This window comes from Pectinophora gossypiella, chromosome Z (genome assembly GCF_024362695.1).
Source record: "Pectinophora gossypiella chromosome Z, ilPecGoss1.1, whole genome shotgun sequence".
NCBI classification, from domain to species: domain Eukaryota; kingdom Metazoa; phylum Arthropoda; class Insecta; order Lepidoptera; family Gelechiidae; genus Pectinophora; species Pectinophora gossypiella.
In genome coordinates, this window is record NC_065433.1 from 3,909,031 (window position 1) to 3,931,997 (window position 22,967).

The window sequence follows — 22,967 nt, forward strand, 5'->3', positions numbered from 1 at the left end:
CTGTCTACTTAACTGAGTCGGACTATTGACTAATGTAAAATTTTTAGACGGCTGTTTTAGATTTGTGGTTAAAATTGATGTGCTTGATGATTTATGCTTGTCGATTACCCGTCCCTTTCCTTCTCGGCGAATAAGAAAATGACAGATATAACTTAAAATAAAATTAGATGGTATTTACAGGAATTAGCACCATTGTGCACTTACTTTTATATGAGCAAATGTCAAATTAAAATATTGCTTTTTAGATGCAAGTGGTTTGATGTAGCCTTTGCAGATTACCAGTACGTTTTCGTGATAAGTCTTTTTCGTACTAGACGGTAACTTGATAGCAATGTACCGAGAATGCGTAGTGCCAAGACACCGTAGTGTCACGCGTTTGAATCTCGACTGGGTCTCTAAACTACCGAATTCTACTTTTTTAAGTTTGAGTTCATGTTTAAATCATCATCATCAGCCGCATGACGCCCACTGCTGGGCATAGGCCTCCCCCAAGGATCTCCACGACGATCGGTCCTGCGCTGCCCGCATCCAGCGGCTTCCCGCGACCTTCACCAGATCGTCCACCACCGTCGGTCCACCTTGTAGCGGCGTTTGAATCATAGATAATTATAATTAATATAGCTGGCGAGTAGTGGATTAATATTAGGGATATCAATCACAGTTGCTTTTCGAATTGGTTTGCTACTTGGCTAACTGAAATGCGAAGCTATAGTAAGTAAATAGTATTGTCGCTCGATAGGCCAGTATCGTCGTCTGCCAATAGCAGAAAAAAGCTGCCAGTATCTATAGTATGGTCACTATGATAGTATCGCTTTTTAGATTAATGCTATCGATTGTAAAATTACCGATTTTTTGGCAACACTAGTACGTGTTAAAATGAAAGACCATTTCAAAGTATATAGAGAGACCGCGCCACGAAATAAGTCCCGCGACAACGGCGCACCACTATGGATCGAAAAATGGCTTTCATAGACATAGGGATTTAAAATTTTAAGTGGCGGTTTTTTTGCTGGATATAGCTTCTATTACCTATTACTATATAGGAAAATGATACCCGAGTTGATTCTGTGCAAAAGCGGATGAATTATAATTTTTTTACGAAAAATTTGTATGGAGCTACTATGAAAAATCCGATTATCTCGAAAACGGCAAAAAAAACCGTAATATCCTGACAGATGGTTATCGTACTAATTATTTATGATTTTTTGACATAACTCATATAACGGTTTGAGATGCCGTTTTTTTTTAAAAAATCGTCAAAATAAAAATATTTATTTTTTGTTTAGAAACGGTTTCTTTCAAGTAAGACAGGTATTTAACAACATTATAAGACATAATGGCATCACGCCTGTATTCCTGATGGAGTAGGCAGCGGTTAAGTATACCCAAGTAAGTATAAAAATGGCTTTCATAGACATAGGGATTTCAAATTTTAAGTGGCGGTTTTTTTTTTGCTGGATATAGCTTCTATTACCTATTACTATATAGGAAAATGATACCCGAGTTGATTCTGTGCAAAAGCGGATGAAGCGGATGAAGCTTGGGTATACTTAACCTCTGCCTACTCCATCAGGAATACAGGCGTGATGCCATTATGTCTTATAATATTGTTAAATACCTGTGTTACTTGAAAGAAACCGTTTTTAATTAAAAAAAATAATATTTTTTATGTTGACGATTTAAAAAAAAATGGCATCTCAAATCGTTTTATGAGTTATGTCAAAAAATCATAAATAATTAGTACGATAACTAGCTGTCAGGATATTACGGTTTCTTTTGCCGTTTTCGAGATAATCGGATTTTTCATAGTAGCTCCATACAAATTTTTCGTAAAAAAATTATAATTCATTCGCTTTTGCACAGAATCAACTCGGGTATCATTTTCCTATATAGTAATAGGTAATAGAAGCTATATCCAGCAACAAAAACCGCCACTTAAAATTTGAAATCCCCATCTCTATGAAAGCCATTTTTATACTTACTTGGGTATACTTAACCCCTGCCTACTCCATCAGGAATACAGGCGTGATGCCATTATGTCTTATAATGTTGTTAAATACCTGTGTTACTTGAAAGAAACCGTTTCTAAACAAAAAATAAATATTTCTTATTTTGACGATTTTTTAAAAAAAAACGGCATCTCAAACCGTTATATGAGTTATGTCAAAAAATCATAAATAATTAGTACAATAACCATCTGTCAGGATATTACGGTTTTTTTTGCCGTTTTCGAGATAATCGGATTTTTCATAGTAGCTCCATACAATTTTTTCATAAAAAAATTATAATTCATCCGCTTTTGCACAGAATCAACTCGGGTATCATTTTCCTATATAGTAATAGGCAATAGAAGCTATATCCAGCAAAAAAACCACCACTTAAAATTTTAAATCCCTATGTCTATGAAAGCCATTTTTCGATCCATAGTGCGCACTACCGATATAGTCGAATAGGCTAGTTTCCAACTAGTCAAATCAGTTACTTTTTACTAAACGTCAAAACACGAAACTACTATGGAATTTGCATGAAAAAGCAACCTATGACGTCATAGACAAACGTGACAAAATGTCGCACTTATTAATAGATTTTTCTTTATTAAAATTCATAAATAAGTTAAATAAAAGAAAACGTTTTTGTCACCTTCAGATCTGTCTTAATTTAGTAATCAGAATTTCATAATTTATTTTTGACTACGACACTACCCTATTATTACGATTTGTCAATTAGTGCCATTAATATCCGCGGGAGTTCTTTTGTGGCGCGTAGTCTAGCTTACAAATTTGTCGACTAAACAGACGGTGCGTCTATCTGTGTGATAGATCAATGTTGATGCAACCGTAGATCGTGTCGCGTCAAGTGTAAACAGTCGTGTGAACTCGACGACTGTTTAACACTACCACGGGTGTTTCCGGGCGGCCAATTAAAAATAATCATCGCCAGTTGTTGACTCGCATCAATTTAGGACTAGGGAAGTGTTAATAACGATATGGGACTTGTTTATCGGTGCACAGGCTCACACAAAACTGACCCCCGTCCCTGAGTTGTCTAAGACACTAAACCACAACTTCCAGACACACTGGGGTATAAGAATAGGAAAGGATTCCAACTATAAGGGTTCTCGTTTTCATTATCCATGGAAAGCTATAATATGGTATTTGACTGGGTCAAAGATAAATTATAAAATGCTAATCTATAAATAGAAGCAAGTCTAAGAAGATTTTGTATCTACGTGTATTTAGACTTAGTTTTTATTTATTTATTATAATTTAATTTGTATCTGCCAGTCTAAGACGATCAAAAATCAATCTCATTTTAGTGAATACGACGTTTGACAGCTTTTATTGATGGCATCACAGAATAGTATTTCCATACAAACTGCAAACAAAAGTATCGTTTTGATTTTTCGTAAATCTCACTTGACTAAGTTGTCAAGTAGCCTATTTTTGTGTATCAGTTTAGCCGCTTTTCTTATTATTTTCCTTTCTTTTCAGTAATGATAGTCGCATATTGGCGGGAACTTGTTATTAGCGTCGCTTCAAGTATGGTTAACTAATAATGTACAATTAGTCTGTAAGTTCTGAAAATAAAATAAAAATATGGTTTCACTACTTCAAAAGTGCATGATGACTTTTCAATTAAATATAACATTTTTTTAGTTAAGTATATTAATAAAGATTATTAATACATCTCCGGACTCCACTCTGACATCGATCTATTTACGTGTTCGTTAGCGAAATTCAGAGACTTAGTTGTAAAACTTTTGAGATTATAATATTTATGTATATTTGCATTACAGTCGAATTGGGATTGCCTGTAATGTATTGACATTTCAATGTCAATTTACATTGGTAAATTGTGAATAAATAAATAATAATAAATAAATATTATATACAATATTCTTTTTAAACTAAAAACGATTCAAAACCGTAATTTTATGGATTACTCCGTGAAAACTAGACGGGGCTTACGTCTCGTTAAGTGTGTAATAAGTTCTTTTTATGGAACTTTTGTATAATATTGTCATTGAAATATAAGGATGATATGATATTGAACTTTACAACGAATAAATCAATATCTACGAATAGACACTTTGAAAGTACCCTGACACCAATGTCGTGAGAACGAAGAGTTCCCAGAGAGGTCAATATGTAGTCACATAGCTGTACTTAGGCGGGAAAGTTACTGCTCATAGACATGAGACATAGGGCGTGGTTAGACAACCACGCCCTACAACAATTCGGTACCACAGAATACATATAGTCCGTTCAAGAATGATCTTCATAAAAGGTAAACAAATATGGCTGCCGATATTTTTTATCTGTGTCAAACTGCATACTAGTGAAGTGCTGAATTGATTTTAGCTCAAGTTATTTTATCAAAATGAACTGACTCTCTTGGGCTGTTTGAATATTTTGTATGATAATATTAAAATATAATTGTATGTTTCTTTGTGGTTACACTAACTCACTTTGAAAGTCATTTTTTCTGCGCATTTCGGCTTATTAAGTACAGTACACTCACTTAAGTTATTCACGGAACTGACTCGTTTTCCTGACCTGAATGAAATGTCTCATCACTAATAGTCAAATTGACAGCTAGCCACAGATTAACAAGAATTTATGATGTCAACTTTTTTGTGTGAGGTTTTGTTTGATTTTTGTTTTTACATGAAAAAATGTGTTTTTAATCATTATTTTACGTTAATTTCACATTGAGCTAAGAAATCATACATCTATTGAGTGCTACGGATGTTATTAGAAGAATACTTTGCGTAGTTTAGGTGAAATTCGAACATTCTTTGTAGTAACAGGTTTGTTTACCTTTTATGAAGATCATTTTTGAACGGACTATACACTGGGACGTGAAGTCTCAAATAAAAAAAACTCTTCCAAAATATTAATAAATTGACTTATTTCCCCAAATAAAAAAAAACACTTGTATAGCTAGCGATATAATCTTGAAATGAACTTGAAATTTGGCGTGTCAACAAATACTTCAAACAACGCGGTGGTTATTAGGGAAGCGGCGGGGAAGGTAAATTCGTAGGGTGAGGAATAATGAACGTGTATTCTGCCAGCAAGACAACCAGCCAGGACGTGAAGTTACTGGCCAGGAGCGATGCCAACCACAGAGGTCGACATCGTTACAGTACTGCGTACACAAAGGACACTTTTCAAATTCAAAATATTTATTTCGGAAACTAGTCCGTATTATGTTAGTAACAGAAAGCTTATCTTAGTAGTCAAGTAGCAGGTAGTAGTAGTAGTCCTTTAAGTTTTTTTTTAATATAAATAAGTAGTAGGCTAACATCATGCTGCACCGAAACGCAAGTGGCTCTTATGGTTATGGAAGTTCTTATTATCGTGTGGATTATGAGATGAATTATCAACCTCATCAACCTTGGTGTTAGGGTTATTATTGAGCCGCCAAAGACCGGAGACTCATAGTAACCGTGACCAACGGTTTAACGTGCCTTACGAAGCACGGATCATCTTACTTTTTGTACAATCAGGTGATCAGCATGTAATGTCCTAACCAAACTAGCGATCACAAAGTGATTCTTGTGTTATGTCCCCATCGGGATTCGAACCTGGGACCTCCGGATCGTGAGCTCAACCCTCAACCATGGAGGCCGTTATGTAAGTTTATGAGGTGAGACTGGAAAGTATTCTAAATCAAATTGTAAAAATTCTTAGATAATAAACCTTATTGTATCGAACGCAGAATGTAGGCACGTAAGTAGTTGCACAGCAATAGGCTATTGCAAGGGTGATTGATAGCAATTGCGCTAAATCGTTTGTAGTTACTCCGTACAACTCTTTAATTTTCTATCGGAAATGCCTGGAACGAAATGGTTACGTCAAATTAGTACACACTACGTTCCTGTAATTGTAGCCGTAACTTGTAAAATTATCGAAGATGCGACGAACATCTAGTGACGTAAACTAAGTTTTTATCAACCGGTTTAGCCTGACTTGGTTGCTAAAACGCGTGCTCAAAAAAATCTAAAACGCGAAAGCCAAATCCTGCTTCTGAATCCATACCCAGACTCAGAACTCAGGATCCCATGATACTGATACTTCTGATGAAAAATCCTGACTGAGCTGCAGATTTTTAATCCGTGTGCCAATTTTCATTGAAATCCATCCAGCAGGTTTAAAGTGACATAGAATAAAAGTACTTCCGCCCATGACATTTCTCATCATACCTACATTTTATTCCTAAATTCAATAACAAAGTTCCATACAAAATATGAATCTCGCTAAATAATGGTGGGCATAAGTTGTTGTTTTGTGTTACCAAATGCGTATAGACAAATAGGTAGTTAATTTGATAATTTTTAGAAAATGCAATGCGGAACTTAAAACATGAAAACGGGAGAATGCATAGGAAAATAATGACTTTTCACAACTGGAAGACATATAATCTATCCACAATGGACATTTCTGCATTAGGGTTTGGAAAAAGCACAATATTGACACTTCTTTGAGACATTACAATTATGAGTACCGTAGGTCATTGGGCACAAGCCATGGTTTTTCAGTTGGTACTTTTTAAAAGTTTAATCAGCTGGAAGGGTATGAAGCATACTCCACCATGATGCTTTATTGAGAATTGATGAAGGTATTTGTGTTAGTAGCCAAACCATTTCCAGAATTTTTGAACTGCCCAAAGGCCTTAGACGATGTTAATCTAGTTGCTTTCACAGCATAAAAAACATTGGTTCCTGCAAATGTTGCATGTCATATTATTTACTTTTGTTGTTCTGGGCCCAGCGACTATAAATCCATTCGAGAGATGTGTCCTTTGTTCTTTTTGCAATAGTGGTGACCACGTGTTTCACTTTTGTCTTACTGCAAATTCTTTAATTGGTTTCCCAGCCTCACAGTAATATTACTAGTACTGATCTCTCCATGCATTTGCACTGCTCTGAAGTTCTCTCTAAGCCAACTAGTTTTAAGTGGTCTGTATGTACATGGTCTTTGTGTACATGTAAGACAGACTGCTCGAACACTTGGATTTTGAAATGTAGTGGTACATTTCCCTGAATTTTTTTGTTGGTTCTAATTGTGGTCAGGCTTGATATAGAATAAGGTAAATAAATTGTAAAAAAAAAAAAAATTTTTGCAATTTGCCTATTGACTTTATGATTACAAAAACACAATAATGATGAATTTTTGAAATGACATAAACAGCTGCGTTCACAAAAGGAATCTACATCTTCTTTTCTATAATAATTAAAATGGTAAGTAAAAAATAATAAGTAATATATTATCAAAGTACCTACTTAGCTGAATTAATGGGAAATAAGAAACGCAAAGACATTGATAACGTTCGCTTGAATAACAAAGGATAAGGATAAATGAGACAGAACAGATGGCTATTGCTCTCAAGGGGCAAGAAGCGACCTACTACAGCACGAAAATTTTGCTTGACCTAAAAATCTACCACTAAATACCTACGTGAACTTATCTAACACAGGAAAACAAAAGACATCGCGCAATCAAGAGATCATTAGAAAGCAATTAAAACTGTATGATCTGCGTCACATTACGGCAAATCCATAAAAAAAAACGCTTACGGAGATACCCAGAAGTCATAGTCATAATTCACAACAAGTAAACTTTGGATTAAAACTCACCGTTCACAGCATAACTGCAGCACAAAGTCAATAATATCACTGCGGCAGAATAAGTTTTCTTCTTAGCTGGTAGAGAATCCATTTCCGTGATTGTTATTCTAATTTTTTTTCACAAATAAAAACGTCATTTGCTCTCGCTAGCCTGACGTTATCCACGCTGGCGCTTGTGTGTGTGAATGACCACTTGACCATAGACAAAGGAGATCGTGTAGCGGTTTTCGAACGAACATATTCAACAAATGAAAAGAGAGACAGAGAAGGACAGAGAGAGCGTAGGGTTGGGAATTTAAAAAGTGCGTACAACGTTGTTGTGTGTTGTTTTATGAAAAAAATATTTGATGCCGATTTTGGCTGCAGCTAACAATAAGCGCCTTTCTAGGCTTTGACATTTGCTGAGCTGCAGCCGTTTTAGATTTTTGGCTAAATATTTATAAATGATAAATATTTTTTTCTTCTTTCTAATGCAAAAAGGCGGACTATCCGTATGTCTTTCATAAATACTAATAGTAGATAAATAATAATCGTACGGCGCTATTGTGCTAAAAGGCTAATAATTTGATGAAAGTAAGAAATAATCCGAAAACGTGCAGAATCGATTTTCATTTCTCAATTACTTATTTGAAGTCTAGTGACTTCATGCTGCTAAACTATAGATAATTTTCATCTAAAAAAGAGGATTCTATATCTATCGATCCGAAGAGTATTCTATACCCTCGAAGGCGGAGCTAGACAAGATAATAAACGTTGCCGCGATTGAAAAAAAATGTGGTTACCGCGCAAACTTGGTCCTTGCTGCGCAACTTAAGTTTCATCGTGTGTGAGCTCCAGTTTCTATTCCGTTACCCAGGAAACTGGAATATCCACGTGTGCGACGGCGCTTAGTTTTCAGTTTATTAGTTCTACTTCTACAATTTGTTCCGAGGTCTTTATTAATATATATGTACAATTTACGTATAACATAATTAAGGAAATAAAAGTCTTGTTAATCGCACTACTCCGATTTCTTATATGATTCAAATGACGGATTCGAAGTGGATGAAGTACCTACTATTAAGTTACTAGATTGTACTTAGTATCTTAATATTAGGTACTACTAGTAGGTGTAGTAGTAGCTTGCACATTACATCGGTCATCCGATATCTTTAACTTTTATAAGTATTTTTCTTTTGTCCCTCATTTTTGGACTCGGATCGGACAGCGAAAACTTTATTATTTTATAGGGATATCCCCTTTTTGACTTGTGTATCTAACATATCAGTGTGACATTTTTGTCAATTTCTGTTATTTATAATGTTAGAAATGACCCAGTAAGAGTATTAAAGCAGCAGTGGTATATACCTCATAAACATAAACTGCCTATACGTATATAGGCATTGAGGGGAGGCCTGTGCAACAGTGAGTACGACTCACTGTTGGGCACAGGCCTCCCCTCAATCAACCGGAGGGGGTATGGAGCATACTCCACCACGCTGTTCCACTGCGGGTTGGTGGAGGTGTTTTTACGGCTAATAGCCGGGACCAACGGCTTAACGTGCCCTCCGATGTGATTCAAGCCTGAAAAGTCCTTACCCAAACAAAGGACAAGTCTACCTATATACCTATTTAATGTATTTTGGAAACGCACTTCTAAATGGTATTTAGTTGAATCACATGCCCATTAGGGTAGCAGATATTTTTCTAATGATGGACTTTCCAGGCTACGTTCCCCAAAAATATAGTTAGATGGCGCTGTACAGATTTGGTTAAACCTTCTAATTTCATGGATAACAGACATGCATTTATATCGTTGTTTTTGGGTATAAATGATGACTTCCACCCATTATTATTCTGATCAAAATAAAAAGAAACAATATATGTTGCAACTTACTTCTTTACGTAACTGATCCAAATATCACGCAATAATTATTTTTATATATGCTTCTGGCATTACATTATATTTTTGATTAAATATTTTCAACAAATTAGGTAACAGAACAGCGTTATCTATATTTTTGTCGTCCCTTGTTGAAAGTCCCTCATTAAATGGTCACCCACATTTATATCCAGTGTATAGGCACCTAGCACATAGCGTACTTTGTATCTATACTTTTTCTATCAAGCACAAGTTTTCATTTATATAGAATTCCCGGCATATTTATTTTATCCATCACCTTTCTGATCCTTTTCCAAATTCCGTTCCTTGTTTTTCCTACTAATCCGTTTCCCTAACTTTGTTTGTGGCAAATGCGCAAGCCGCTTGAAGCCAAAATCTAAGAAAAAAAAGTTTTCATTTTCAAGCGTAGACAGAGAAACTAATAATATCCGTTATTTTTTTACTTAATGAGGATTCGACCACCGCTTTGAAGTCACTAATAATCTTGGAAAACACGAACGAGTGTAGTTTTTTCATACAACAGTGGGCTATCCAAGCTGAATGTCGTTCAACATGGCAGCGCGAATTCCTAGAAGCACTATACGTGAGTCAACGTATTTGCATCCCGAATATGAAGGAGAAATATTCAAAGAAGATTTTCACTGTGGACTATATAAACCCGGTGAAAACAATACTATACAAGTTATGTGAAAATATGAATTCAAGTTTGTTAGAGAATTTCAAACAATCTGTAACTGCTTATGACATTGATGTGGTGGAGTTTAGAGCTTGCGAACTGATAATATTGAAACTGATGTGTGAAAACTTTATTCAAGTACATAAGAACAATGTAGAATGCAGATTCAAAAATATTACAGCCATTCTTGATACTTTTTCTATGTTGAAACTTTATTCTGATCAACTAAAGAAGTTGGAACCTCCATCCATATCTGGTACGTGAGGGAGAAACCAGCAGTACTGAAGATTCTAAATTCCAGATCAAAGATGCATATGCAGCTAAGGACTTTGCTGAAGAGTTTCAAATGATAGAGCAGAAATTTAAAAAAAAACGGAGCTTTTTCTATTAAGAAAAAGAGAATCTTATGCATATTTTCCCATAAGCTCCGTTTTTTTGAACTTCTGGGCCACCCTGTATAAACGTTGTTTATACACATGAGCCTGTTCTATCTGGTAAAAGAAGTTAGAATAACGAAATGTTTCCTAATTAATTATAAACAAACCCCAACTTTGTTACTATTGTTAATACAATAGTAACAAAGTTGGGGTAACAGAACAGCGTTATCTATATTTTTGTCGTCCCTTGTTGAAAGTCCCTCATTAAATGGTCACCCACATTTATATCCAGTGTATAGGCACCTAGTAGTTCTATCTGGTAAAAGAAGTTAGAATAACGAAATGTTTCCTAATTAATTATAAACAAACCCCAACTTTGTTACAATTGTATTAACAATAGTAACAAAGTTGGGGTTTGTTTATAATTAATTAGGAAACTTTTCGTTATTCTAACTTCTTTTACCAGATAGAACAGGCTCATGTGTATAAACAACGTTTATACAGGGTGGCCCAGAAGTTCACGTTCAAAATGAAAAATTGGATAGAGGGGCTCATTAGCTACCAGAAACACCCCCATGTATGTTCAGCGATTATTTACGGTTTAGGACATATGACCCATATTGTACCTTTTTCTAGATTTTCTACCTTACTTCAGAAATAATCATTTTGTCGCTATTCCTTTCTAAATAATTATTTTATTTTACTTCATAACTATGGCTAAAGATATGTACCTCTAGGTGAAAAAAGAAAAACAGTCAAATCAAAGATAAAAATAAAGTTATTGGAAGTCAAAGTGAGAATTCGACCAAAAATGTTAAACTTGTTAAAACTTCGCCGAAGAATAATAAACCTGGATCCTGAAAGTATTACTAAAAAACTGCTCCATTTAATAGGCTTTTAGAAACATCCAAAAAAAGTAACCTTAATACGGGCAAAAACTAAACTTGCCAACATAAGGAAGGTGGTCAGCATCTGGGTACTATGGATTTGTCTTCTCTAGCCCCTCAAGTAGTTAATGCCATCTGCGGCAAATCTACAATAAGTCACGTCAAAAAAAAAAAAAAAAAAAAAAAATCTAGCCCCTCAAGCTGAGTGCGTAGTTACTTGGGCTACTGCCTCTGGTCTGAACGCATAATGTTAATTAACAAAGGACACTCTACATGTTCAGGTTATATATTCACAAAAACCTTATAAATAAATAAATAAATGAGAGAACATTACAAAAGTGTTTTTTTATTGTGCAGTTTTCTAGTATCCTGGTAACTCTAATAGCTCACGTGAGCCGGCGCTGAGCGCTAGGGGAGCTTCCGCACCAATAAAGGACTTTCCAGGCTACTTTTCCAGAACTGTTAACGTGATAACTGCCTATTTTCTTATTGCTCGGTTACATAATAGATCAAATGTACGAGTATAATGTAATGGCAGCGGAATACATAAAAATAATTGTTTGCTTGATATTTGGATCAGATACATATAAAATGAGGGACATTACAGGCTGTGTTCCCAAAAAATGTAGATGGCGCTCGCTGTACATATTTGCGTTCGTTTAACATTTGACGTTTGACATATGAAACCTTTATCTTTGTTTTTGGATATAACTAATGATCCTTGTTATTACACCTAGGCACAACACAAATTTCACCCATTATTATTGTGATCAAAAAAAGAGAAGCAATATAGGTAGCAACATCATTTCATACACAATGTGATCTAAATATCAAGCAACAATTAGTTTTATATAATATGATAATTATGTACCCCAGCAATGAGCAAATAGGTAATTATCACGTTAAAAGTGAACAACATAACATAACAAATACTTTATCGCACAAACAGGAAAAAACTAAATACAAAACAAAAGAGAAATAGAATGAACGCCATCTATCGTGTGTTTGGGGAACGTCGATTGAAAAGTCCCTTATTGACACCCAACAAAATAACATTTCCTAGTGACGTTATGATGCAAAAAGACATCGATATCGATTTTGGTCTATGGTAATCTGAAATAGCCCAGTGGCCCATAAAAATAATTCTGAACAATAAGTATTCATACGTCATGACGTTTGAGCGCTTTTATTGATAACGTCACAGGACGGTTTTTCCATACAAACTCCAAAGAAAACTTCCGTTGTCACGTTTCGTAAAAAGTACTTATCTCATTTGACAAGGTTGTCAAGTAGCCTATTAATTTATTCAAAATACCTATAGATTTTTTCCCGGTAACAGCTAATCAACCTATCCCCCGTTACTTAATTGTTATCCATCACCTATGTGGTCCATTGGTCCGCGGGCTTACAATTCGGAGGACCCGAGTTCGAATCTCGGTGGGGACATAACACAAAAGTCGCTTTGTGGTCAGATACAGTGATTGCGGCAAAAAGTCATATAAAAAAAAATCTTATGACAATGTAAAGGCTTAGGAGAAGCCGGTCAAGGAATTTTTCAACGACACGGTTTTTTCTTCATTAGAGAGAAGTTCTACCGATCTATTTCTATTTTGTTTTAAATTGCTATATATTATTCTAATTTTATTTCCACTAACACAGTTGGCTAGACGGCGATGCGGCTCACCACCTACCTATCACGATGGTCTAACCTATATACCTAATTACTATATTCTTTAGGTCTAACAGAAAGCTCGGTGAAGCTTTTTTTTTTTTATTGTAGCTTTGCCGCAGATGGCATTAACTACTTGGCCGGACAAAGCTGAGGTGAAGCGTGAGTAGGTACTTAGTTCATCTTAGGATGGGTGCAGATAGGTAGCTTGTAGCTTATATCAGGTAGGGCCACGAGACCTTTTGACTTGAGTAGTCTTGTGACAACTTCATCATCATCATCCCATTAACGTCCCCACTGCTGGGGCACGGGCCTTCCCTATGGATGGATAGTGAGATCGGCCCTTAAACCATCACGCGGGCCCAGTGCGGATTGATGGTTATTAACGACTGCTAATGCAGCCGGGACCAACGGTTTAACGTGCCTTCCGAAGCACGGAGGAGCTCGAGATGAAAACTTTTTTTTTGTGGTCACCCATCCTATGACCGGCCTTTGCGAAAGTTGCTTAACTTCGACAATCGTAGCCCGAGCGCGTTTACCGCTGCGCCACCGAGCTCCTCGAGCTTTGACAACTTAATAAGTTTTTATTAGTCTTCTGATCTGAGGGATTAATTAACTATTACCACACCCCGGACACTTCATACAAACAACCTCGTTTTACACAGACATCACACATTGACGTTATCGTACACGCACATCTGTGTGTGTGACGTCTGACATCATACGAGGGGGGGTGAGGTAAACCTAGTTCAGCCGCTGGTGGGGAGCGGAGAGTTGCCGTTCTATACGTAGTATTATTCCATTCTATGCTATTACGGTGACATGTTTGTGATAGATTACAAGCGCTCACAGTAGCATATTTTACGTCTTTTGATTACTTCTTATAAGCAATGCAATGTACTTAAAACAACTAGAAACTAACAGTGTTACTACAAAACAAAGACTAACTATGTTTAAAATATGATCCGTATACGAAAGAAGTCCCGAAGGCCGCGGCGCTATTGTCGCTGATTCTGCATAGAATTATTATGACTTGTCAAGTTAGTTTCATTAAAATCCGCCGACTTCTTTCGTGGCGCGAAATACTATTTCAAACCTAGTTTATTTTTACTTTGTGTTTTGTAGTAACACCGTATGTATTTAGGTACTTACTTATAGTGGATTTGTTCGCTTTTACTGAACACAAAAGCATTGAAAACACCTCTTTTGTCAGTTTGCATCCGCAGTCGGCAAGAACGTAGTGGCTATATCCTCTTTGGTCTGCAATAAATAGCTCAGAAAAGTCGTAGTGCTTTCTACGGCAACGTGTAAGCGGACCTTTTATTATTTTTCGCACAATATCTAACAATAGCTTTACAATTTCAGTAAGTACCTAACATAGTCCGACTTACCGTATACAGGGTGTTAGTGACATCGTAACGAATACTGAGGGGGATGATTCAGACCATGATTCTGAGTTGATATTAAGTGGAATTTCCTGTCGGATTTATGATTTTTTTTATGTTTTTTTAAATTATTTTCCGGTCCATACTTTTGCGACGGAAAATTCCACTTGATATCAACTAAGAATCATGGCCTGAATCATCCCTCAAAGTTTTCGTTACGATGTCACTAACACCCTGTATTAGGCGTATAGGTAACGGCCTCCGTGGTCTAGTGGAGTATGCTCCATACCCCCTCCGGTTGATTGAGGGAAGGCCTGTGCCCAGTAGTGGGACGTATATAGGCTGTTTATGTATGCTAGGGATTGATGATTTTAAGTGCAGTGATCACTAACACAGTTGGTTCGACCAAAATGTTTTCATATAATCTACTTTGTTTTATCCTTGTTTCGAAATCGCACAAGTTCCATCGTATAGTGAGGAAGTTCGTATAACCGCGGGACTCAGGTAAATTTCGATATCATGGCTGTTAGTTTGTTAATGTTCATCTTCACTGACCCACTTCTAGCAGTTTACGATCGCAACTCGCCATCTTTGGGGCTTTCTCACACTAGTGTCCAAAGTTATTACAAACATGTTTAGTTATTTGGTAATGGGTACTAAAATGAAAACCTTCCGGGCTATGATCTTCAAAAATCACCTTAAACATTCTAATATTATGGATAACAGACATATTATGCATCTTTTATCTTTGTTTTTGTGTGTAAGGGTGGTATTAATAAAAATTTCAGCTTCGAGACTGCCCTCAAGATCATGTCAATGTGACAGTTCTCATATAAAAACAGAGACTTGAGCATGATCTTGAGGGCAGTCTCAGCTGAGATTCGTTTATTAATACCACCCTAAATGTGTACCCGAGTAATGAGAAAATAGGTAATAAACCCAATAAATCTCAACAGCGCCATCTATATTATTTTTGGGGAACAATGCTTGGAAAATCCCTCATTATCACCGGTACCTGGAGTAAGTAATCCGCAAACACTAATGTTACATAAGTAATTTTCTTAAAAAAAGATTGTTAGTTTTTTGGTTGTGACATTGGCAACACTACGTAGTTGCCAATAAAAAAACTTAAAAAGAAAAAATAGAGATCGGCGGGATTTTTCAACTGTCACGGTGGCTCTTGTATTATTTCCATCTTTGTTAACATTGTGTGATGCTTTTAGAGCTCGAAATACATGTTTATAAGTAGTCATCATCATCAGCCCATTAACACCCCCACTGCTGGGGCACGGGCCTTCCCTATGGATGGATAGGGAGATCGGGCCTTAAACCATCACGCGGGCGCAGTGCGGATTGATGGTTATTAACGACTGCTAATGCAGCCGGGACCAACGGCTTAACGTGCCTTCCGAAGCACGGAGGAGCTCGAGATGAAAACTTTTTTTTTTTTGTGGTCACCCATCCTATGACCGGCCTTTGCGAAAGTTGCTTTATTTCAACAATCGCAGACCGAGCGCGTTAACCGCTGCGCCACCGAGCTCCTCAAGTTTATAAGTAGTAAACAGTTACTTCTATTATTTAAAACGCCTCTTCTAGACTTTTAAGATAAACATGTGTTCACTTCAGGATGCGGTTAAAAAGGCTGCATTGAAGCAATGAGGTTTTTTTCAGGCTGCATTCCCCAAATAAACGGCGGCGCTGTTCAGTTTTTCCACTGTTTAACCTTTCATGGATAACAGACATACTTATGTATCTGTTAAATCCACGTTTTTGGGTATTATTGTGATCAAAATAAGAAGCAATATATGTAGCAACAATCTTCATATCTGATCCAAGCAACCATTATTTTTTTTATAATGCCTCGTTATATTGTCATTATATTATTTTTTTAAAATAATTATGTGCCCCGAGCTGCAATTATCCCGATACAGATATGTAAAACTGAACAACGCCTTCTATATTGTTTTTGGTCAACGTAGCCTAGAAATTCCCTCGTTCATCTAAAAAAGCAATATTGCTATTTGACGACATTGTGCACTTACTTTTATATGCGAAAATGTCAAATTACAAATTAAATACTTACTTTTTTAGATGAATAGCTTAAATGCTTTTTATCCCCCAGACAAGACCCCTTAATAGACTGGTACAATAGCCCCGAAAACTAGGTAACAAGGGCATTCTAACAGCTTTATTACCTCTGTGGTGGTTGATCGTCAGGCTCACGATCTAGATAGCCCGAATTCGAATCCCGGTGGGGACAAACATGTAATGTGGGGATCTAAAATGGCCACATGGAAGCAATTAATTTAAAAAGCAATATTGCTATTTGATATTTGCGCATACAAAAGGTCAAATAGCAATATTGCTTTTTTTAGGTGAATAGCTTCAATGTGGCTCTATTAGCCCCCCTGGGCTGCTCAATAATGGACTAGGTAAAAGTTAACACCGCTGAACGCGCAGAGAGCCTCGTAAGTCGCGTAAACTATGCACGGATTCGAGACTAGAACTATGGAGGGGACAGGTAATAATTCAGCAGATTAATAATTCAGTACCGTGCTGCCGGCGGCGGGTGCGCTCGCAGATGTGCGCCGAATATAAGAGTAGCTGCGAACGAAGCCCGCCCAAACTGCTGTGTAGATACAGCCGAAACTTCAAGGGAACTGTTAAACATTAACAGGATCTCACAGACTAATGAACTCGATTTGCGAAGCTGGAGAGGCCGTGACTATAAATGCGACTTTTTTTGACGTGACTTATTGTAGATTTGCCGCAGATGGCATTAACTACTTGGCCGGACAAATGGGGAGCGCTGATGGGAAGGCGCTCACCCGGTACAACGTTTAAGACAACAGCCTGAGGGTGCCCTGTTGGGCGCGAATCTCGGCTCAGGGCGTCGTCTGAGAGGAAAAATATTTGAAAGAATTAATCGACCCTAGTGGGTCGATAGCGATAAGCGCTGAATGAGGGAAAATTGTATAAAAATGCGAAAGTAAGTCACTGTGGTCCTGTGGTTTACCGGATTGCTTCTGAAAACGTATTTGCTAGTGTCAACTGCACTTACGATAAATTCTTTTTCTATCGCGTGGATATAAGGTGGATTACCAACCTCATCAACCCTGGTGCCAGGGTTACTATTGAGCCGCCAAAGGCCCCTGACATGACTCATGTAACGACTACGTACTTACAGCAGTAATTACTAACCGGGACCAACGGCTTAACGTGCCTTCCGAAGCACGGATCGTCTTACTTTCGGACAATCAGGTGATCAGCCTGTAATGTCCTAACCAAAATAGAGATCACAAAGTGATTTTTGTGATTTGTCCCCACCGGGATTCGAACCCGGGACCGGATCCGTTACGATAAATTAATAACTCATTGGTGCAACGCCAGGTCGAGCCCAGGTACCTGACTTGCACCAATATGATAGTTAACTTTAAGTGCAGCTTTCACTAACACAGTTGGCTCGACCATTATAGACGGCGATACGGCATAAAAACTCTTACACAATTTAGCAATTTGGCTGGCTAATATCAGTTCCCAGACAGATAATCCCATGTCTAGATAATCACTAATCTTCTAAAACATCCTCATAAGGGAGATAGGGATTTATCCAAAAGGGAGTGGAAAGAATGTTCTAAGTCTCGAGCGGACAGGAAATCATGATCATACAAAATGAGTGAGTCATTTAGCTGACGACACTTACCTACCGACTTGTAAGTAATTTGATGCATCCATTCATGTTGGAAGAAACGACGTTTGAGCAGCTAATTACGGTGTTTGTACCGAAGCGTTGTATTCTTGCCGATATTTATTTGGGTCTTCCCTTTAAAATTTGCAAAGCGCTACAGAACTCTGAACCTTGTACAAAACATTCCGTGGTCTAGTGGTTAAGGGCATTTCTACGGAAGGGTCTATTTTTTCTCAATTCGGTGCCGAAATTGAAATTAGGCTTTTATGAATATTTTAATAACAAATATTGAACTTTATTCCATCTTGAATCTAATGATGCAATTGGGACCAGATTTGGTGAAGTGGTTTATGAGAAAAGTTAATCACCGAATTGGGCAACCATCGAATTGAGAAAATGAAACACCGAATTGAGAAGCGGCTCAGCGAATTGAGAAAATGAATCACGGAATTGAGAAATAAGCCAGCGAATTTAGAAATGCTGTCAGTTATTATAAAAATAATGCAATGAATGACCAATAATGATGTGGTATGGGCATCTGATGAAGAGGAATGGAAGTCATATTAGATGGTATGTGGTGAGTATGAATGTGCATGGACATAGGGGGTAGGAGACGACCGAAAAAGGTGTGGATTGGATTGCGTGAGGACGGATATGTGTATGAAAGATGTATTAAGATGACGAAAGACAAACAAATGAATATCGTAAAAAATAGGAAACTTTTCCCCACGAAGGGAAGAAAATGATATATTTCATGTCTTGCCTAGGCTTGACCATGTGAGACTACACCTTCCTCACTTCCCTTTGACATGCGTATCAACGCTGGTGGAGGAAATACCCAAGCTAGGTCGAAGTCCCATGTTTTGCGGAATGCATCTATGAAAATAGCACCTTTGTCCCTCACATCTTAGGGCACACAAATCGGAACTACTTTCGAATGAGAAGTTGCGAAAAGGTCTATCTGAACAATTCCCCGCTTTTTGAATAGAAAGTTCGTCACTCGATCCGACAGATGCCAGTCCGCTAGAGATTTCTGCCGCGAGAGGCTGTTGGCAATCTCGTTGAAAACACCTAGAATAAGCAAAAATTTCTATTCTGTTCCTTTGAGCAAGTTCCAGAAGTTTTGCTACTAGGTCTGTTAAGAGACTGGAACTTGTTCCCCCCTGATTCCTTATATAGGACACAACCGTTTTGTTGTTTGACTGCATAATGACTCGTCGTTCTCGCAGTTGGGGTAACGTCATCTGAAATGCTCGGTATACTGCATACAGCTCTTTGCGATTTATATGCCACAAGGTTTGGCTCTTCTCCCATACTCTGCTGACTAGAGACTCGTTGACATGAGCACCCCATCCGTTGTCTGAAGCATCTGTTGTGATGAATACTGTGCCCTGATATATGAAAATTGTTCGTCCTTTGTGAAGGTGTTTCAACCACCAAGAACATTCCTGTAGAGCTTTTGTCGGTATTAGAAATTTCCGTGTTTTCTGGTGTTGAGGAAGACAAATGGCTGCACGTTGAGGACGTCTGATATGTAATTTTCCTAGAGGGACCGTGAAAGATGCAAAGCCCAATTTCCCTACAAGACTTTTTCCTGTGACCCAATTCCAAGTTCCTGATTTCAATACTTCCATAAGGATACTTGTTAAGTTGTCTATTCTGCTGTCCAGTATAAAGGTTCTGTTTTTCTCTGTGTCCCACATTATCCCCAAGTAGTCTAGACAATGGGTTGGTGGGTTCAGAGATTTATTTCTGTTTATTTTGCATCCAAGCTTTTCCAGATAATTTACCACGTATAAGGTGTCTTCCTCTAACTGGTCTTTCTGTTGATTGGCTAAGAGGAAATTGTCGAGGTAAACTATCACTCTTATCCCCTTATACTGGATCACTGCACAGCTAAGGGAAAACCAACAGTTTGATACCCTTGCAAATGTGAGCAGTACAGTCGATAGGCCGAAAGGTAGGCAAGTAAACTGAAGTTTTCTGTGTTGATGTACTATTGTCAAGAATTTTCTGTGACCTGTCTTTATAACTTTATATCTATTTTAATGTAGCATGGTATTCATCTTGTGTCAAGATAGCATTTCTTCTCTGCTCAATAGCTTCTACCTTGCGACCGCATACATATTGTAGGACATCATCCGATATATTTTTGAAACCTGAGTTTGATCCTAAAAATGTATCCTTAAGATGTTTCAGAGTAGGATGTTTGGTTCAAAGTTCCTTCATAGTATTGCCAAGCGTTTCTCGTTGCAATAACAAGCCGTGTAAAGTCGTCCCGAAACCGGTTTCCTGCTTTATCAAAAAATCAGCTGTGGCATTTGACGAGTTAAACTTCTTTAAGCAAGGGTTAACTCAAAAGACGTGAAAGACGAATAACGTATCTGCTTTTATGCTAGTTCACCCAACCTCAAGCACTCGATTCCCTCAAGGATCTTGTTCCTTAGTCATGGAAGCGAAATCAAAATCTTCTACATCTTCTTTAGGTAATAGATCCGGAGCTTTTCAGGTGAACGATTTCGTTGTATCCTCCTCAAGACATCCTTCGTGTGAACGACATTCATCGTCTGAAGTATTATCGAGCCTCTTTAAGATGTTGGAAAACATTTCCTTCATCTCACTAAAGTTATGTTCTAATTTATCGACCCTGGACAATTTCTTTGACTTCGATGATGAGGACCGAACTGTAGATAGATCGTCTGTATCTTCACTATTTGCTAGCTCCTTAGACGCATCCTTACGGCTTAAAAACAGTGGTTTTAATTCAGCGAGTGAAGCCACTATCAGCTCATTTACAACAGCTGATCCTCTGATCCTTGAACTGATTTAAGGTGTGCCAATTATGAGACCTACACAAAAGGGACATCCCAGTATTTTAATTTTCATATCCCGGTAGGTCTTCTCCGGGAGGGATGTACATTCTGGGCAATATGCTCTTGCAAGCTCGACTGTCGGGAGAGCGAATCTAATTGTGTTCAGAACAAGCGGGTCCAAGTGTGAGGAATGACTTTCCACTGGAGCCATCCCTCCGGCAAATACGTTCTGGCCAACTGCTTTATTCGCTTTAAATTTTGATTGAATGTTCTCAGAATAATAATAAACTAACCTTCTCCCTAACCTACTCCTTCGGGGTAACAGGCGTGATGCCATTTGTTATGTAAACATTATCAAATCTCAATTCGGTGCAAGTAATTCTCAATTCGATGCCCCATTTTCTAGGGAATTGAGACCCATCGAATTGAGAAAATATCACATTTCATCAATTATCTAGTAAAGTTATCAATTCAATCAATTAATACAAAACATACAGTCAAATATCACCTAAATACTTAATTAATTTAGCACATATATTATTAAATACTTCATAAACAAAATTAATATCTTCCACCGATTTTAGAATCGACCCTACCCCAAAAAAAACGAACGATTTCGACCCTTCGAAAAACTCTCCTCTATGCAGCAGTCGGCCCATCCACACATCTCGGGCACTCGGGCGCACCTGGCTCTCTACGGGAACCCGGTAGTGATGATAGTACTGCGCGTAGTTAGTGATGTAAGTTGACAAAACTTAATTTCACCGAATTGAGACACATGCTGGCTTCAAAATTAAAATATGTTATTGTACTAAAACTAAAAGGTTCACAATAAACACAATTACGTATTTAGCTTTATTAACTATCCCTTGTTCTGTGAACGTTGGAATTATGTTTTAGAAACTAGTAGTTTAGAAGTTATGAAGCAATAACGAGTCAATTCTGGAATGGCTTCATGTCATTTTAAGCCAAATTTTGCCCGTTTTCAAACTTCGGGATTTTTTTTTTGACGCTTTAATAAAACTTTACGGTCTTCTAAATTACTCTCCACGAAGCCAAGAGTCCTATAAATACGTGAGTATTTTTTCCAAGTACGTAATTAGATGCTACAGGTACTTTTTTCACTGGAATCACTCAATCGGCTCTTCCCGTAGAAATGCCCTTAAGCTTTGGTCTCACGTTCCGGAGGTCCCGGGTTCGATTACTGGTGGAGACATATACCAAAAATAATTTTGTGAGCCCTGGTTTCGTTACGACATTGCAGGCTGATCGCCCGATTGTCCGATAGTCAGTGAACCGTGGCTCGGAAGGCATATAAGCCCTTGGTCCCGGTTACTAAGTACTTATAAGTACCTAAGTATGTAAGTAATCGTTATATGAGTCATGTCAGGGGCCTTTGGCGGCTCAATAACAACCTCGATACCAGGTTTGATGAAACCTCATCAAATCGGTTTTGTATCGGTTTTGATACGATAGAAGAAGAACTTACTTACATTTTAGTTCGATTTTTGTAAAACATTTTGCAGTTCCGGAATACTTACGAGTATAAGAACTTTAAAACTTTTAAAAGAAGTGTCCAAGAATCATAAGTTCTTAAGTAGCTATAGACTGCAACGGCTAGCTTGCCGCCAGCTCGGGACACCGGCCGTTGAAATTGGACTTGCAGGTTTCCAAGAATATTACAAATAAGTGGAACACGGCGCAATCAATGCAACCGCGCTAGCTTTCTACCCTTTTATTTATTTATTTTTTGATGTAGCTTACGAGTATTGTTTCTTTTTTGACGAGACTTATTGTAGATTTGCCGCAGATAGCATTAAATACTTGGCCGGACAAATGGGGAGCGCTGAAGGCTCTCACCCGGTACAACGTTCAAGACAACAGGCTTGAAGGTGCCCAGTTGGGCACGCGAACCTCGGCTCAGGGCGTCGTCTGAGAGGAAAAATATTTGAACGAA

At 37.6% G+C, this 22,967-nt stretch overlaps 1 protein-coding gene across 1 annotated transcript in view; it reads right to left on the bottom strand.

The window, feature by feature from the left end:
- The window catches only part of LOC126380095 (plexin domain-containing protein 2), a 55,847-nt gene extending 48,024 nt beyond the window's left edge, over positions 1-7,823 (bottom strand). The window contains exon 1 of the mRNA XM_050029320.1: positions 7,643-7,823. Coding sequence (XP_049885277.1) covers positions 7,643-7,724 — 82 coding nt within the window. The 5' untranslated portion in view covers positions 7,725-7,823. The remainder of the gene's footprint in view (positions 1-7,642) is intronic.
- Between the last annotated feature and the right edge of the window lie 15,144 nt (positions 7,824-22,967).